This window comes from Acomys russatus, chromosome 32 (genome assembly GCF_903995435.1).
Source record: "Acomys russatus chromosome 32, mAcoRus1.1, whole genome shotgun sequence".
Classification (NCBI taxonomy): domain Eukaryota; kingdom Metazoa; phylum Chordata; class Mammalia; order Rodentia; family Muridae; genus Acomys; species Acomys russatus.
In genome coordinates this window covers 5,699,357-5,716,574 of record NC_067168.1, presented here as the reverse complement: position 1 = coordinate 5,716,574, position 17,218 = coordinate 5,699,357, and the positions used below count along the sequence as shown (strand labels likewise).

Sequence of the window (17,218 nt, the reverse complement as noted above, 5' to 3'; positions counted from 1 at the left end):
GAACACTCCTTCATTGCTGGTGGGAATGCAAACTAGTACAGCCACTTTGGAAATCTATCTGGTGCTATCTCAGAAAAATGGGAATAGGGCTTCCTCAAGACCCAGCTATTCCACTCCTTGGAATATACCCAGAAGATGCTCCAGCACACAACAAGAAAATTTGCTCAACCATGTTCATAGCAGCCTTATTCATAATAGCCAGAACATGGAAACAGCCTAAGTGTCCCTCAGTAGAAGAGTGGATAAAGAAACTGTGGTACATATACACTATGGAATACTACTCAGCTATTAAAAACAAGGAATTCCCGAAATTTGTGGATAAATGGATTGAGCTAGAAATGATCATAATGAGTGAGTTAACCCAGAAGCAGAAAGAATCAAATGGTATATACTCACTTATATCTGCATACTAGCCCAAGGGGCATGTCCCACGAAAGCCTTCACTTACCAGGAAACTGGGACAGAGGGGAAGGCATCCTATTGGGACTCTAAATGAGAGACGCATGGGAGAACAGCAAAATAAAAGGATCCAGAGGGTCCTAGAAATCTACAAGTAGAACAATATGATAGGCAGATTTGGGCCCAGGGGTCCCGCTCAAACTAAGGCACCAGCCAAGGACAATACAGGAGGTAAACTTTAAACCCCTTCCCAGATCTAGCCAATGGTCAGAATATTCTCCACAGTTGAGTGGAGAGTGTGATACGACTTTCTCACATACTCTGGTGCCTCACATTTGACCATGTCCCCTGGAGGGGGAGACCTGGTGGCACTCAGAGGAAGGACAGCAAGTAGCCAAGAAGAGACTTGATACCCTATGAGAATATATAGGGGGACGTAATCCCCCTCAGGAACAGTCATAGGGGAGGGGAATAATGGGAAAAATGGGGGGGGAGGAATGGGAGGATACAAGGGATGGGATAAAACATTGAGATGTAACAAGAATAAATTAATAAAAAAAAAAAAAAAAAAAAAAAAAAAAAAAAAAAAAAAAGAATGATACAATGACTACTCAAAAGCAATTTGAAGCATAAATGAAGAGATTAATTCAATTTAAACAGAACAAAAAATGGAAGGACTACACTATTAGTTGGATGTTATAGGGAAGCTGCTGTTTTACACAGATTTTAGTTTTTCTCTATTGTTCTTTCTGTCTCTTAAGTACAAGTGAAATTAAAATTACAAGCAGGATGATCAGACCAACTGACCTAAATTTAGATCTCGGTTCATTATATTAACTATATGACTTTTGGCTTTTTGTCTTTAAAGCTCCCACAGTGTTTGTGAAAAATAAATATATAAACCTTAGTGCTTTGATGTGGGTGAACTATGGACTCAGGGTGTCTGGAAGAATGAGATGTTATTAGCCACTGATGGCCCACAAGGGTGTGAAACTGGCTATGAATTATGCAGAACAAGACCAAGAGGCATGGGATACCCTCAGCCTGATTTGTTGTGTACAACGATCACAGTTTTTTTCTTTTATTTTTTTTTCATTTTATTATTTTATTCATATTACATCTAGATTGTTAGCCCTTCTCCTGTTTCCTCCCATTCTTCCCTCCCTCCCACTTCCCCCTTTCTCCCCTCCCCTATGTCTATGATTGAGGGAGACCTCCTCCCCCTATATATGCTCTTAGAATATCGAGTCTCTTCTTGGTAACTTGCTATCCTTCCTCTGAGTGCCGCCAGGCCTCCCCATCCAGCGGACATGGTCAGAAAAGGGGCACCAGAGTTCGTGTGAGAGTCAGATCTCACTCTCCACTCAATGGTGGAGAATATCATGTTCATCGGCTAGGTCTTGGTAGGGGTTCAAAGTTTAATGCCTATGTTCTCCTTGGCTGGTGCCTTAGTTTGAGGAGGACCCCAGGTCCCAGATCTGCCTGTCATAAAGTTCTTCTTGTAGGTTTCCAGGACCCTGTGGGTCCTACTATTTCCTTATTCTTCCATGTTACTCTTGCCTAAAGTCTCAATAGGATGTCCTCTCCTCTGACCCACTTTCTTGGTAAGTAAAGTTTTTCATGGTATGTATCCCTTGGACTAATGTTTTGATATAAGTGAGTATATACCATTTGTCTCTTTTTGCTTCTGGGTGAACTCACGCATTATAATAATTTCTAGATCAATCCATTTGTCCACAAATTTTGGGAATTCCTTGTTTTTAATAGCTGAGTAGTATTCCATTGTGTAAATGTACCACAGTTTCTTAGTCCATTCTTCTACTGAGGGACACTTAGGCTGTTTCCATGTTCTGGCTATTATGTATAAAGCAGCTATGAACATGGTTGAGCATAACGATCACAGTTTTAAACTGACCAATAGTGAGAGAGTTTGAAAGCTATGATAAAGGCCATGTGACAGACAATATGAGTGAAGACATTGTCTGCCTGTTTCTCTCCCCACAACCCCCGCTGCCCCGGTTTGCACTTGTAGCTATGAAATACTGACAATTATACCAGGTTATGGTACAGAAGCAAAAATAAAAACGAAGAAAGAGCCAGTGCAAAGTTTAAGGAAGAGCAATTTGTGACAAGCAGGGTGGCCATGTAGAGCAAGGATGACTCAGGTGTCTCCTGCAGACTAAGCCTGATGTGCAGTTCTTAGTAACAGTAAAAGGTGGAAAACCTCACAGCACAGTGGAAACTGGACACAAAGCTGAGAAATCATCTAGTAGCGAGGAGACCATCATATCCAGGAGCACACAGAAAGCCGCCAACATACAGGCTGGCACAGAGGCAATGTGAGGTAATAGTAACTGACTGATAGCTTAGTATTTCACACCCTCAAAAGTCTCCTTCCTTTTTTCTATTTCTACATTATTTTAAAGTGTGTGTGTGTGTGTGTGTGTGTGTGTGTGTGTGTGTGTGTGTGTGTGTGTGTAAAAGAACAGAGGAGAACTGCTAATGGGAATCAGTTGTTTCTTTCTACCACGTGGGTCTTGGGGATTGAACTCATGTCCTCTGGCTTAGCAGCAACCTCCTTTCCTCTCTGAGCCATCTCAATGGGCCCAAACGGTTTCTTTTCTCATCTCATCCTTGAAGGTGTTGGCCACAAGGAAGATGGGCTCCAGGCCAATATAACTCAAAACACCTGCTTGCAATGCAGGAAATGAGACAGGCACATTTCTCTGGCGTGGGAATTCTCTACCATATCATGTTCGGTTAGGCAGTTTCCCCTCTCTATGTGCTGACACCTGCCTTAAACTCCTAAATTTCTATGTTGGTTTGGGCCCATGGAAGGTCATTTTGATTTTCCATACTGATTTCATGAACAAAATGGAGGAATAGAAGAATAATTAAGGAGAAATTAGCAGGTCATTTCATGGAAAAGAAAAACATCTGTACAACATAGGTCCATGGTCCTGGCACCTGGCAATAGCATTGGAGTGGCATGGTCATGCTGTGCACTTGAGGACACTTGCTCTCACGCTTGCTAAATAACTGGATACCACTGGCTTATTTTTCTCCCTGGAGATAAAGCAGTTTCTTAAGTTGGAGCTATTTCTCAGCCTGGAGAGAGGAAACACTTTCTCAATCTCTATTTCTTCCCTTGGCATATACGTGGAAAACAGCTGGGGAAATAGCAACTGAATGAAGTATTGCAGAGCGACATTTATCCAAGACTCAAAATACATCAAATGCCTTACAGAGCAGAGAGATAGATGTAATCCCCTAAGGCCTAACTTGTGAGCCCCAGGATTGACTAGCTGGTGCTAATTTACAGCTTTCCAAGAGGAATGGGATTGACAAGAAGGATTGTGGGGGGAAAAAAAAAGCTTAAACAAAGAGTGGTACAATTTCCCTTTATTGAATTTTCACTTGGCACGATTCAAGATGTATCAATCATCTTGTGTCATTTGACAGTGTGACAAGATTTTTACACTTTGTGAAACATTTAGACATTTTTTTTTCAAGAAAGAAACCCCTTCTCATATTGCCATTGGCTACAAATTTATGAGTTCCTAGTGACTGATGTGGTAGCTGACGGTGTTCTGACATAGGCGACATCAGCTGGAGCATACTGCATGAGGAGAGGACAGCCTTAGGGAACACCAGGGCAGGAAGCCCAGCGGGGCCCCTTGACTGTTTTGGCATTTAATTCCAGTGCTTTCCTCTTTGGGCTGCAGCTTCATAAAGCTTCTTCATTTCACCAGAACTGCCTATTAATTTAAATTAGGGCATTTTATCGAACCTGCTTTGATGCAAAGTAATTGAAGGTAACTCAGATCTCACTATCACATTGTGGGGAGGTATAGCCTCTATTCCATCTAGACCCAGCTCAGCTGTACATAATATTGGCTTTGCTTATACATAATTTGGGTGGTATATTTTATATTACAAAACAGACACTCAAAGAATATTTATCAAATGAAGGGTATAGAAATATAGCTGGTATGGTTTTGCAATTTTAGATTATGATGGTAGATCTTTATAATTTGGTTGCTTAGTCAATGAACTCATTGATTATGATTTTTTTTTAACAATTATATTGACTTTTATGAATGGTTACATTGTTAAAATGATCTCATTTCTAGAGTGTCCTATCCATTACTTTAAAGTTAAAGTTGCTTTATTAAAAAAGGATCCTAAATTAAAAAGAAATACTGTGAGAACATTTGGATAACAACAATAATGATACTTACTCATTTTAATAGTATTTTCCCTCTCTATTTTAAAAACATTTTCCTTCATGAAGACTAAGCCTGGAGTAATTCGCCCAGTACCTATAAAATCCAAACTGTTACTGAGAAAGGAGGAAGAAGTTTATGAGCCCAACCCCTTCAGCAAATACCTTGACGACAACAGTGGCCTGTTTTCTGAGCAGGTGCGTATACACCTAAGGAAGTATTTCATATTATGATAAGTGCCCACATAAAGAACAATATCATATCAAGTGCAAGAAAATGTGTTTACAAGGGTCCATACTGGTTAATAGAAAAGGTCATTTTGCATACAAATAGAAATTATTTATCCTTCAAGGGTGCTATTTTGAAGCATCTCAAAGTTTTTCCTAAACAAAACAAAGCAAAACAAAGACCAAATGAACAAACCAAACTAACCAACCAAACCCCCAATATCTACACATCACGGTGCTGTGTAGGAACCTGCACTGTTCATCTTAAGACCTCAGGAGCATGCTGTGGATGGCCACCTGACACTGAATTATTATTTCTGAGTCTAGCTTATATTTGAGAATATATGATATTTTAGATTTCTTAGAGTTGGAAAAAAATCCCAGTGTCCAGATTCATATTAACATAGTATGTGTGAGGAGCGATGCGATTCTTCTAGCTCAGGAATGCTAATTACTGTATAGGACTCGAGACATTTCACTTCTGTGTGTAGAGAACGCATGCTCTATTTGCATTTAGTGTGCTGAACGCTGCAGAAGGGAGAGAGGAAAACTGTCAGTAGAACCTTTCTATAACGAAAGAGAATATGGCATTACACATGCACATAATATAAAACTGCAGAGCCTAGAGAGGTAGCTCATCAGCTGAGAGCACTCCCTGATGCTGCCGAGGACCCAGGTTCAGTTTCCAGCACCCACATGGTGGTGCACAACTGTCTGTAGCTAGTTCTACGGATCTTATACCTCTTCTGTCTTCCTTGAGTACTGCATGCATGTGTGCACTTATACATGTCAAGAGCCGAACTCTCATGCACATAAAAGAAAAATAAGTTTAAAAATTTAAATGTATATGCAATTTCATTTTGCCACCACAGAGTAATTATACAGCTTTACTTGACTTTATTAAATGCAACATATAGACATGGGCTGTACTTTTTTTGTTCTTAAGAATTAAGTGGATAAGCAATGCGAAACAGAAAAAAATGTCATAAAATCAGAACACATAAACTCATTACGTTTTATAGTCTGTGATGGATATATTCATAACAGAATGTGAGTATAATATAGTCTTTAAATGTTTAATTCAAAGGTCATAGCCGGCAATTTTCTTAAAATGTAAATTACATTTTTATTTATAAGATGTAAGGGATGTTTCTTACGCCTGGTATTAGCTCTTTGACCCCAGAAAGATTGTTTTCCTGTGGCTTCAATTTCTTAATATGTGCAGTAAGCTTTGAGGATCAAGCCCTTTTCACAGGTCATTTAAACTCCAAGACTTGGGTTAGTTTAAATCATTGCTTAACCCTATATGGCTCTGAAGTCTTTAAGGAGCCTTGAAAAAGTTGGTTATATATACTTTTTCATGAACAACCATTGACTTTATTCATGTCCAGCTGTGTTTCTGGCCCCACGAGAGGCTGAAGTGGTACAACCTCCTGATGCATTAGTTCAAGTCCAGACTCGACAGCACAGTGAGATTTCATATCAGAAATGAGAAGAAAATTAAGATTAAAATGTTTCCCAGTTACTTACGTTCACTTTGTGAGACTGCTCTGGTTTTTACAAGTTTGAACCTTTAAAGAGGGTCAGAGGTAGTCTGTTTTCATTTGGGGAAGAAATCTTATTGGTATGTAATTTATCATTATTAATTATATACATTATAAGAATATAAGTTTCTATTAGGAAACCAGATTTCATTGTCAATGAAAACACTTATGAAGAACCTATTGTTTGTACAACACTAATATTTTTTAAGATTAATGTGACGTTTTGGATCATAGAAAGGCTATTAAAATATAATGTAGTGTTTATATGAAAACAAACTAGATGCTAAAATAAATTTCACATATTATTATCTATGCACATTTTATTCCTCAAAATTTGGTTAACTGCTATAAATTAAAGATTGTTAGTTTTTTTTTTATAATCTTGAAACTTAATTTTTCTTCAGTCAAATGCTCTTTTGGAACATCAGGTTAAGTTGCCTATAATTTATCACTTTCATTTTCCTGTGTAATGATGAATTTCATTTCTAGTTCAGGAAATTCTTGTCATTAAAAAGAATTGACTTGTGGTTATACAAGTCAAAAGATTTGTTTATGCTACAACTTACATATGTGCACTCAGATAATTGGATGCAAATGTCTGTTTTTCAAATGGTTGTGGACTAGAGACATAATTGTGTCTACATTTTCTTTCATTAATTAACTCTTTTTATATATCCTTGTTTGAAGGTAGGACATCTGACCTAATAGGATGCTACAGAATATTAAGAACTGGAAAAAAAAAAACCCTAGCATTCAACATATGAATTCTAACACTTCCTTGGCTTTGTTTGCTGACTGTGTGGGAAGGGTGAAAGTCTGATAGAATCCTGGGGCCACTGCACTACCAGGAAGGGCACATAAGCTCAACTGCTTTCTATGTGTCGAGCACTATTTGTAATTTCTTTGTGTCCAGAATTTACAGTGAAGCAGCTCACACATGGACATAGCGATGTCCGCTTAGAACTCGGTGTGTATCAGTGACCCACGATGCTAGCCTTGCTACCTCACCATGACTTCATATGAAGGTGCTCACATTCAGCTCCAGTCACTACTGCTCTCTCTCTCTCTGTCTCTCTCTGTCTCTGTCTCTCTGTCTCTCTCTCTGTCTCTGTCTCTCTCTCTCTCTCTCTCTCTCTCTCTCTCTCTCTCTTTCTCTCTCTCTTTCTCTCTCAATCTGCCACAGAACAACAAATCAAATGTTTCCAGACTTGGTTGATCTCATTCACCCATGTAATAGAAAATTCCTTAGGCGGGAAGCCAGCCAAATTGAAACAGCTCACACACACTAATCTCCCTTGTAGCGGGGGGCAGTTCCACATGACAGGACGTGTTGGATGGGATTGTTAAGTTCATAAATTTCCCCTAGCAGCTTCACTGCCATAAAATACGATTTCAAAAAACTCTGTTACAAAATGTCAGATGCTAAAGACGATGAGACGAGGCAGAGATGTACGTGTCGTAGCTCAAAGAGATTCAGCTGAGCACCCTATTGAACAGATTAGGAGCTGACAAATTGCCTGAAAATAGCCTCTCAGCACTAAGAGCAAAGTTTGAGACTAAATGCAAAATCTAGTAATTGAGACTTATTATTTAATGATTTTTCTTCATCAAAATGTCCTAGGGAGAAGAGTATCATTCTATATTATATGGATTTAAAAATCAAACTATTTTGAATGAAGCTTATGCTTCTTGGAAATCAAGTCCAAATTCATTATTGTATCAATTTATGGCCCTTTTTGAATTATTATAAAGACATCTTCCCATTCCACCCCAAATATACAGACTTACCATGATGCCCATGTCCTCTGAAGGATGCTTGTATTGACCACTGGGGCTTGATTGGGCCAGTGAGCACTCTGCAGGAGCAGAGATCCGAGATGAAATTTTGTTCAGATTGCTTTGATGACTTGTCAGCATGCAAAGTAACCAATGCCTCGCTAATCATCTAACCTATCTATTTAGGTGAAGGTAATTTCTCCACTGAATATTTTCATTTTAATATAACGTACAATAACTTAATTCAGTCTTACAAAGCAATGTGTAAAACACCTTTTCTTCTTTATAGTTATAATGCTGTCCCTGAGACTAGATGTGTTATTACCTCCTTAAAGCCTTAGCGAGCCAAGCGTGAAGGCCTGGACTGAAAGCAAGTGAAGCTCCTACTGGTTTTTTTTTTTTTTTCTGTTTTTCTTCCAGAGCCACTTTATTTTTCTTTATGAATAATAGTGTTTCTAGCATGTCTGCCCTCTCCATTTTATTTTCCTTCTGACCTGTTTCAGTACAGGAGGAGATGTGTTTTGGTTAAAACAACCATTTAGAGCAGTGGTTCTCAACTTGTGGGTTGTGACCCCTCAGGAGGCTGACTGACTCTTTTACAGGAATCACTTAAGAGTATCAGAAAACACAGATAGTTACACTATGATTCATAATAATAGAAAAATACAGTTATGAGCTATCAACAAAAGTAATCATATAGGTGGCGGTCACCACAGCACGAAGGACTCTATTGGAAGGTTATAGCCTTAGGAAGGCTGAGAAGCACTGACTTTAGAGAATTTTATCCTTAGCACTCATAGAAATATGAAAGGATCATTGTGGGAGAAATTTCCTCCTTGTATTATTTTCATTCATTCCTCACCCCCCCCCCACGCCAGATATTTTTAAACCTTCAGCTTGTCTCCCTTCCCTCCCAATTTCTCTCTGTTCAATATTTCATCTTGACAATGATGTGAGAACGTTTCAGATTTCTATTTAATTATCCATCAAGTTATATTTTAACTGTGACCTTCAACTACTCCTCCTTGCTCCCCACCCAAGTGAAATAATGGGAAAATATCTTTGTCACAGATAAAAGGAACAATGCCTCCTTTTTATTCTGAGTGCCATAAATTACCAACTTTTTTTCAAAAGTCATTTTTCAATCAAGGTGGCTTAGTTTCTTCTGTCACAAATGTGCCTTCTATCATGACTAAGCTTTGACTCATATTTTCAGGTAAGATGTTTACAAGAACCTTTTTAGCTGTAGAAATGACTAAATGACTTGGGTTGTTTAAAAAAAGTGAAAAACAGAGTATGTTTTAGTGTTGCCTCGGTTTTGGAAAGTTTAATCAAGAGGATTTGGCGTTTTCTCAAACAGTGCTATTGTTGTGAATGTTTCTTCCTTCCTCCCTCTTTCCTTCCCTTCCTCTATCCCATACAGCCCTCCTTCCCATATATATACATACATACATACATACATATATATATATATATATATGAAGGTATTATCATAAATATACTGATAAATATATGTAACAGATATTTTGTCATAAACATAATGAGCTGATTTATTCATTTGTATTTTTTGAAAACTGTCCCTTTGAAATAATACTATTTCTCCCCAGGATACAATCAGATATGCTCACTGCATATTTAAGCTTTCATTACTCTTCTTAGGCATTACAATTATCTTGACCTTGTCTTCACATAAAAATCGTAAGGTCATAACTAAAGCACTGTAGTTTCTGTTGCCAGCCTTTATACTGCTAAGGGAGACTTCTTTTTCTGTCCACTTTACCTGATGTATATAAGGGTAAAAATTTTCAAAAGATTTACTTTTGTTTTGTTTTTGTTCTTAAGCAAATATAATAAGAAACTCAGCTTTGTACTTCTGATGTCATGATACAAGGCATTATTTGTTACGGAATAGTTGGTGGTAAGCCCTCATTCAACAAAGGAAGGATATCACTGTGAAAGCTTTACACAGTCGTGTCCTGAAATCTGTGTAGCCCAAGATTCTCCGTCTTTGTTCAAGGGCTTGGCCATTGCCACAGTTAGGGCCTCTCATAGAAATGCAATCTAGTTTTAAATAAGAGCCTCGTTAATATAGATTTTTTTCTAAAATCCATTTTGGTTTCAATTCTAAAAGTATTAAACAATGGAACTTCAAAACAGAAGATGACTGTATCCAATGGATGCTATTCACAGGGAAGAGCTTTGGCGAACTTTACTGGTTGGGAGGAAAAGAGGATGCATTCTTCCATGTCACTTTACAGGAGTCTCTATGACAAAAGGTTCCCTTGAACTTAGCGTCAAGGCAGCTTATGTCTGTCACTGCAGAGTGTTCTGATCATATGCCTTATATTTATGTCCTGTGGCTTAATACAGGATAATGCCTATGGCTCTCTCCCTCTTTGCACAGCTCCTTTCCGCAGCTTTATTGGGGGGTTTTTAAAAAGATGTCCTTTAAAAGTGTGCAAAGTGACAGAGGAATAGGGATTTGCTGTAAGCTTGTGTCTTCTAGTCATGTCAGAAGCTACAGCCTTCAAGCCTCACCAACATGAGTTGAGTTCAATCTGCAAAACTCATTTTGAAAAGCCATGTGTAATTTCAGGGACTTGCAGGGACTGTGAGGACGGACAGGGTTCCTGGGACTCACTGGTTAGGCAGCCAAATCTAGTGGGTGAGCCCCTGGTCAATGGGCGCCTCAGTTCCAATAAACTATATGGAGAAATCCTAGGGATGAGATATGCATGTGCACACTGGTGCAACACATACACGAAACACCCTCCCCACACAAACACACCATATACACACACATCAGGTAGCCGTGTGGGCTTCTCTCCACTCTATATTTTATTCTAGTGGTCTATAAACCTGGTTTTGTGTCAATAGAATGGTGTTTGTATCACTGTGGCAATAATATAATTTAAACCTAGCTATCTTGGTACTTCAAATATTGCCTTTTCTGCTTGGATTACCTTGACTTCTCAAGGACAGTTATGCTTCCATGTGAACTTAGGATATTTTTTTTTCTAAGTATGTGAAAAATCATCTGAACTTTGGTGGGGTTTGCCTTTAATGTGTAGGTAAGTTTTGGTATTGCCTCTTTTCTAATATTAACTAGCCAGGGCCTACGTCCGGGAAAGATTTTGCCTTCTACTGTTTTTAATTTCTTACTTCAGTGTTTAATGTTTTCATTCTATGTGTCTTTTGCCTCTCTGGCTAGGGTTATTCTTAGGTATTTTTTTCTTTTTATTAGTTTTTTTTCACATATGTTCTATTTTGATGATATTCTTCTCCTTTCCTCCCAACCCAGTCAACTTTATGTTCTTTCTCTATCTCATAAAATAACCCAAAACCAAACAAATGAATATCAAAACAAGCAAACAAACCAAAACCAATAAGATGGAAAATACGCAAATTAAACAAAATGAAACAAATAAGCAAAAAGCTCTATTTCTCCATGGCTCATAGCACAAACAAGTAGTGTCTCTAGAAACAGTTTCTTACCATCAGGTTGTGCAGGGTAACCAATAACATTGACAACAGTCTATGAGTTTTGCAGAAATTTATGGGACCCCCTTTCTACATTTTGAATGAATGAAATGTAACCCATTTCTGATACTGGAGTTTTTACTTGGTGACATAAGATTTCCAGTTGGGGTTCTGTATCACCCACTGTTAGTAGTTTAATATTCTTATGTATTCTTTTGTTTTGAAGCTATTGTGAGTGAGATTTCTCTTCATTGCCCTCAATTCTTTATTGACTGCTTTTTCTATTGGTGTATAAGTTTATATGTTGATTTTGAATCCTGTCAAAAGTATTTATTAGGGCTTACTGGTTTCTTCTGGAGTCTTTAAGAATTTTTAAGGGGTAGATCCTGTCGTCTGGAAGCGGGCTTCTTTTTCTATTTTTCTTCCTTTTCTCGTTTTGCATTTATGTTTTTCCTTTGTCTTATTGCTCCATCTTAGAATTTAAGACTGTATTAAAGAAGAGAATAGATAGTCACAACCTTGTGTTGCTCTATGTTTTAGGGAAAATGCTCTTAGTGCTTCACTATTTAGTATACAATAGCTATAGGTTTTGTTGCGTGTAGCCTTTATGGTGCTGAGGTATGTTTCTTCTATTCATAGCCTTCTTTTAATCATGAAGAGATAGTTCATTTATTGTCTTTTGTGTGTTGAACCAACCTTGCATATCTGGAATAAAACCAACTTGGTCATGGTGTAAAATTTTCGTAATGTGCACTTGAATTTGGTTTTGGAGAAATTTGAGAATTTTTGTGTCTCTGTTCATCAGAGAAATTGATCTATAATCATTTTTTTCCTGTTGTGTCCTTTTCCAGTTTTAGTATTAGAGTGATGCTGATTCATAGCAGGAATTTGATAATGTTCCTTCTGTATTTATTTTGTGCATCTCTTTGTGAAGTATTGGAACCAGCCCATTTTTTAAAGGCTTGTTAGAAGGTGGCTGTGAGGATCTCAGGACACGTTTTATTCTTCCCTCAATCTCATTCAGTGCTGTGGGTCTGTTTAAGGTCTTTGCATCCTTTTGACTTAATATTGGTAGTTCTTACGTGTCTGGTAATTTACCTATTTCTTTTAGCTTTTCTAGATCTTTAGAATACAAGTTTTCAAAGCACTACCCATTGATTCTCTGTATCATATTGATATCCACATTGAAATCCCATTGAAATCTTATTGTACTTTAATCTTATTAATTATGTCATCTCACTTTTGCTTTTGACTGTTTTTGCTAGGAGTTTTTCAATATTGTCTTTCTTCCCCCCCCCCCAAAATCAACTATTTGTTTGATTGAATTTCTCTATATTTTAATTTATTAGTTTTTACTTAATTAAAGTATACTTATATTATTTACCCCTTCACCCCTTGTCCACCCCTCCCAAATTCAACAACCTTTTTAACCCTTGCTTTATACAGTACATGTAAATGAATAAACATATAAATATAACCTGCTGAAATTGTTCAGTGCTGCTGGCATGTCTATGTCTCTAGGGCTAACCAATTGATATTGAATAAACAATCAGAAGACTCAACCCTGAAAGAAGACTAATTCTCCTTCTAAACATCCATTTCTTTCTATGCAGCAAGCAAAAGTTGTCTATATATTATTTTTTATTCTATTTCATTAATTTCTTCTCTGATCAAGGGTGTTTTGTTTATTATTAAAGTATTTGTATCATTTCTGTAACTTTTCATGACATTGACTTTTAACTTTATTGAACTATGATCTTTTTTTTTTATTAATTTATTCTTGTTACATCTCAATGTTTAACCCATCCCTTGTATCCTCCCATTCCCCCCCCCCCCCCATTTTCCCATTATTCCCCTCCCCTATGACTGTTCCTGAGGGGGATTACCTCCCCCTGTATATTCTCATAGGGTATCAAGTCTCTTCTTGGTAACCTGCTGTCCTTCCTCTGAGTGCCACCAGGTCTCCCCCTCTAGGGGACATGGTCAAATGTGAGGCACCAGAGTACGTGAGAAAGTCATATCCCACTCTTCACTCAACTGTGGAGAATATTCTGACCATTGGCTAGATCTGGGAAGGGGTTTAAAGTTTACCTCCTGTATTGTCCTTGGCTGGTGCCTTAGTTTGAGCGGGACCCCTGGGCCCAAATATGCCTATCATATTGTTCTACTTGTAGATTTACTATGATCTTATAAAATGTATGAAATTATTATATCTCATTTAGCCTAGAATTGCACATTGATACTCTTGATATATTGTGTTTTCTAACAGAATTTTGGTATCCAGTGTCCTAGATATTTGAAGGCAGAATGTTTGCCTCCCAAACATGTACTTTGAAACAAACAGACAAACAAACAAATGAGTAAATCTTTTGTATGAAATAATACCTTAACATCCCCACTCTGAGCATTAAGTCAGAGTTCATCTCTACCTTCCGTGAATAGCTGAAAGAAGAGACTTGAAGATACAATTGCGTGGCAAGTGGTTTGTTTCCCCCAGCGTGGTGGTGTTGTGGTTGGTGATAGTTGGTGCTGCTGTCTCCCTCCACACTCTTTCCTTCTTGTCAGTACTGTGTTAGTTCCTATCCTGCTGCTGTGATAGAGCATCATGACAAAACACGGCTTGAGGAAGAGTTTATATTGGCTTACAGTGCCACAGTGATGGGGAGGGATGGCAGCAAGCTTCGGACATGAGAGTAGGAACAGGAAGCCGAGCCATCATGTCTTCACCAGCAAGCTATGCAGCAGAAAGACGGTAGTTAATCAGAAGTATGGTGGAACTAAGAAAGGTCTCAAAACTGCCGCACTGCGTGTCATTTTCCTCTAGCAAAGCCACACTCCCGAGCTTCCGTAAATGGCAGCACCAACTGGGAAACAAATGTTCACGCACTAACTTTCTACACATTGGTTACCGTCTTCCTAGCCCCTCCCCACTCTTCACCACTGCGTTGTTCGACTCTGCTTCCTAGGGTTTGGCTGTTTCGCCTTTTATGTGTAAGATATGCAATATTTATCCTTTTTGCAGTTGACTTGTTTCATTTGAAATAATATTTTTTGAGTCACGTGTGTTGTTGAGAGAGGCAAGGTTCCCTTTCTTAAGGCTGCATAATATTTCATTGCCTACATTTTACATTAAAAAAAAAATTCTATTCCTCAGTGACAGGCCCTTGAGCTGCTTTTATGTCTTGGTTGTTGTGAATAATGTTGGTATAAGTAAATGAAACGGACTTGGTCAATGGGTTCTGGCCTCTTTGAAGGGGTACAATTTAAAAGTATTTACTGTCATAATTTTCTTTGAAAAATCATACTTTGGGAAGAAGGAGATGGACTTTTTCCAGAGAAGTCACTGAGTACATCTCCTTTCCATTTTGAGGGACCCCAGAAACTTTTTAAAATAAGCCACCCTTACATTTTTTTTTCAACCTAGGCTTCTCTAAATATGTCCATATGAACAGTGTACAAATGTGAAATCAACCATAGATACCGAAAGGTGAAAGACTTGGTATCTTATCCCTCCCCTGCTGATACGGTTAGGAACTATTTCCTCCATCTGTTCTGTTGAGTTCTTGCTTCAGCCATCTTCATCCTGATCCACATGCTTTGTGAAACTGCCAGACACCACACACTCTCATTACTTAGGATCCAAAGTCTTTCTTGAAAATTAGGGTCTAATTATTTTATTTTAAAAGAAGTAGATTTGAAATAACTAAACACATGCTAAAATTTTTCTTACTTCGCAAGTTCACTTCTTTTGAGTTGCCATCGGTTTTCAAAATAGATGTGCTAGTTTAAATGTGTCTGTTCTTAAAATGCATATGGCTTTGTCAAAACTGAGATCTGTGAACAAGGAGTTGTGCCTCACGTTCACAGTTATGAAGCCTCGTTGACTTGACTGATCTTCATCTGCTTTTAGGTCTTGGTTGTTGTGAATAATGTTGCCAACAAACAGCCAGAATCTCCTTCAAAGTACTGTGGGTTCTGTGATGTTATCTGTAAAACAGTGAATTTATTTTGGATAAGTGATTCATACTCTCAGGATATACTATAACTGTTCCTGACTTTAACTGGGTGCTGCCTTAAATTAAAAGAGAAGATGAACCCCATGATTCTGAACAGTTGAAAATATAGTTTACTGTTTCAGCAAAGAACTGGCAGGTGCCTAGGGGATGTAGCTGAGACTTGGGACTCTACCCACTGCTCTGGGTCCCACAGTTGGCCTGGGCTCTGTAGATAACCCTCAGCACAAACAGACAGCATCCGTACAGAGACAGTGAATTTTCACTATCACTTCCAAACTACAGGAAAGGAGGTAGCATTTAAAATGCTAGGAAAAGAACAAAGGAGTCTGAGATCTGCATTCTTCAATAAGAAGCCTCCAAAGTGCCTTAAAATGCCCCTTTATTGCAATGGAAGTAGCTTTTGAAGTTAGGAGTTTAATGGTTGAGGAGATGGTAACCTTTTCTAGAGTGGCCAGTGGCCCAGACAGGACTGTGACATTAATTTTCTGATGTCTTTGTCAATTAAGCAGAGCCAAATCAATTTACTTACCACATACTTGTCTGTTAATTTTTTTTCTCTAATGAACAGGAGATTATTGTTTCTTATACCCATGGCTTCTTGAAGTTTTGCAGTGTACCATATTAAAACCAACGAAATTAATTTGCCCCCTTTCAATAATCGAACTTAAATAAGGCTTAAAGTTTTGGAAAGTTTTCTGAAAGTAATTTTATACTGAAGAGGGAAATTATGAAGAGAGCAAGTGGCTTGAAACATTTTACCAGAAATAGCTCCCTGCCTATTATACTAATAAGAGCAGGTATGATATCTTTGTCCTTTAAAAACTAGAACTTGAAGATTCACGTGCTGAGTGCTGTGGTGGAGGAGGATGGCAAGCCCTTGAGATCATTTAGAAAAGTGATTTTCACCGGGATGTGCTGAGCACAAGATAACTCACTAGAATTGAGTGAGACAGGATGTGGGTGAGGTATGAGAGATCATTAATGCACTTTAATAATAAACTGAAAAGGGAGTTTGAGACCATGGCCGGAGAGCAAACCTGTGCCACCAATATCTTTATAAATAAGCTCATTGGAGGTCAGCTGCTCCCATTTATGATGTGTCTTGTCAAGGCTGCTGCCACACTATAGTGGCGAGGTCAAGTCATCACGGAGGGCATAGATGTGGGACTCTAAAACATCCATATACTGATCATTTACAAAGTGGCTGCAGATTCCACCTAAAGTAGGAAGGCTTGTGCTTTGCTTACTGTCTCTTGTAGAGTGATTTCAAAATGGTTGACTATCAAGGGCATTCAAAAGTGAAGCTTCATGGGAAATCAGCATTGTCCAGAGAGGTGCAGGGTTTTCTTGCATTTAATCCTCTTATATTTGCCATTTCAACTCCCCAATAAAACTAATATTAGCATAAATAGCAAGAAACACTATGTCCCACATAGGCTTATCAACCATAAACATAAATTTGAAAAAGACAAGAAGACCAGTCTGAAATTATATGAATTATTTAAGATATAGATGTATATCTGCACCCTTTGTGAATTTAACTTGTTGTA

At 38.1% G+C, this 17,218-nt stretch overlaps 1 protein-coding gene across 1 annotated transcript in view; it reads left to right on the top strand.

The window, feature by feature from the left end:
* Positions 1–17,218, top strand: part of Mlip (muscular LMNA interacting protein) — a 140,236-nt gene that overhangs the window by 84,837 nt on the left and 38,181 nt on the right. The window contains exon 11 of the mRNA XM_051140834.1: positions 4,694–4,822. Coding sequence (XP_050996791.1) covers positions 4,694–4,822 — 129 coding nt within the window. The remainder of the gene's footprint in view (positions 1–4,693; positions 4,823–17,218) is intronic.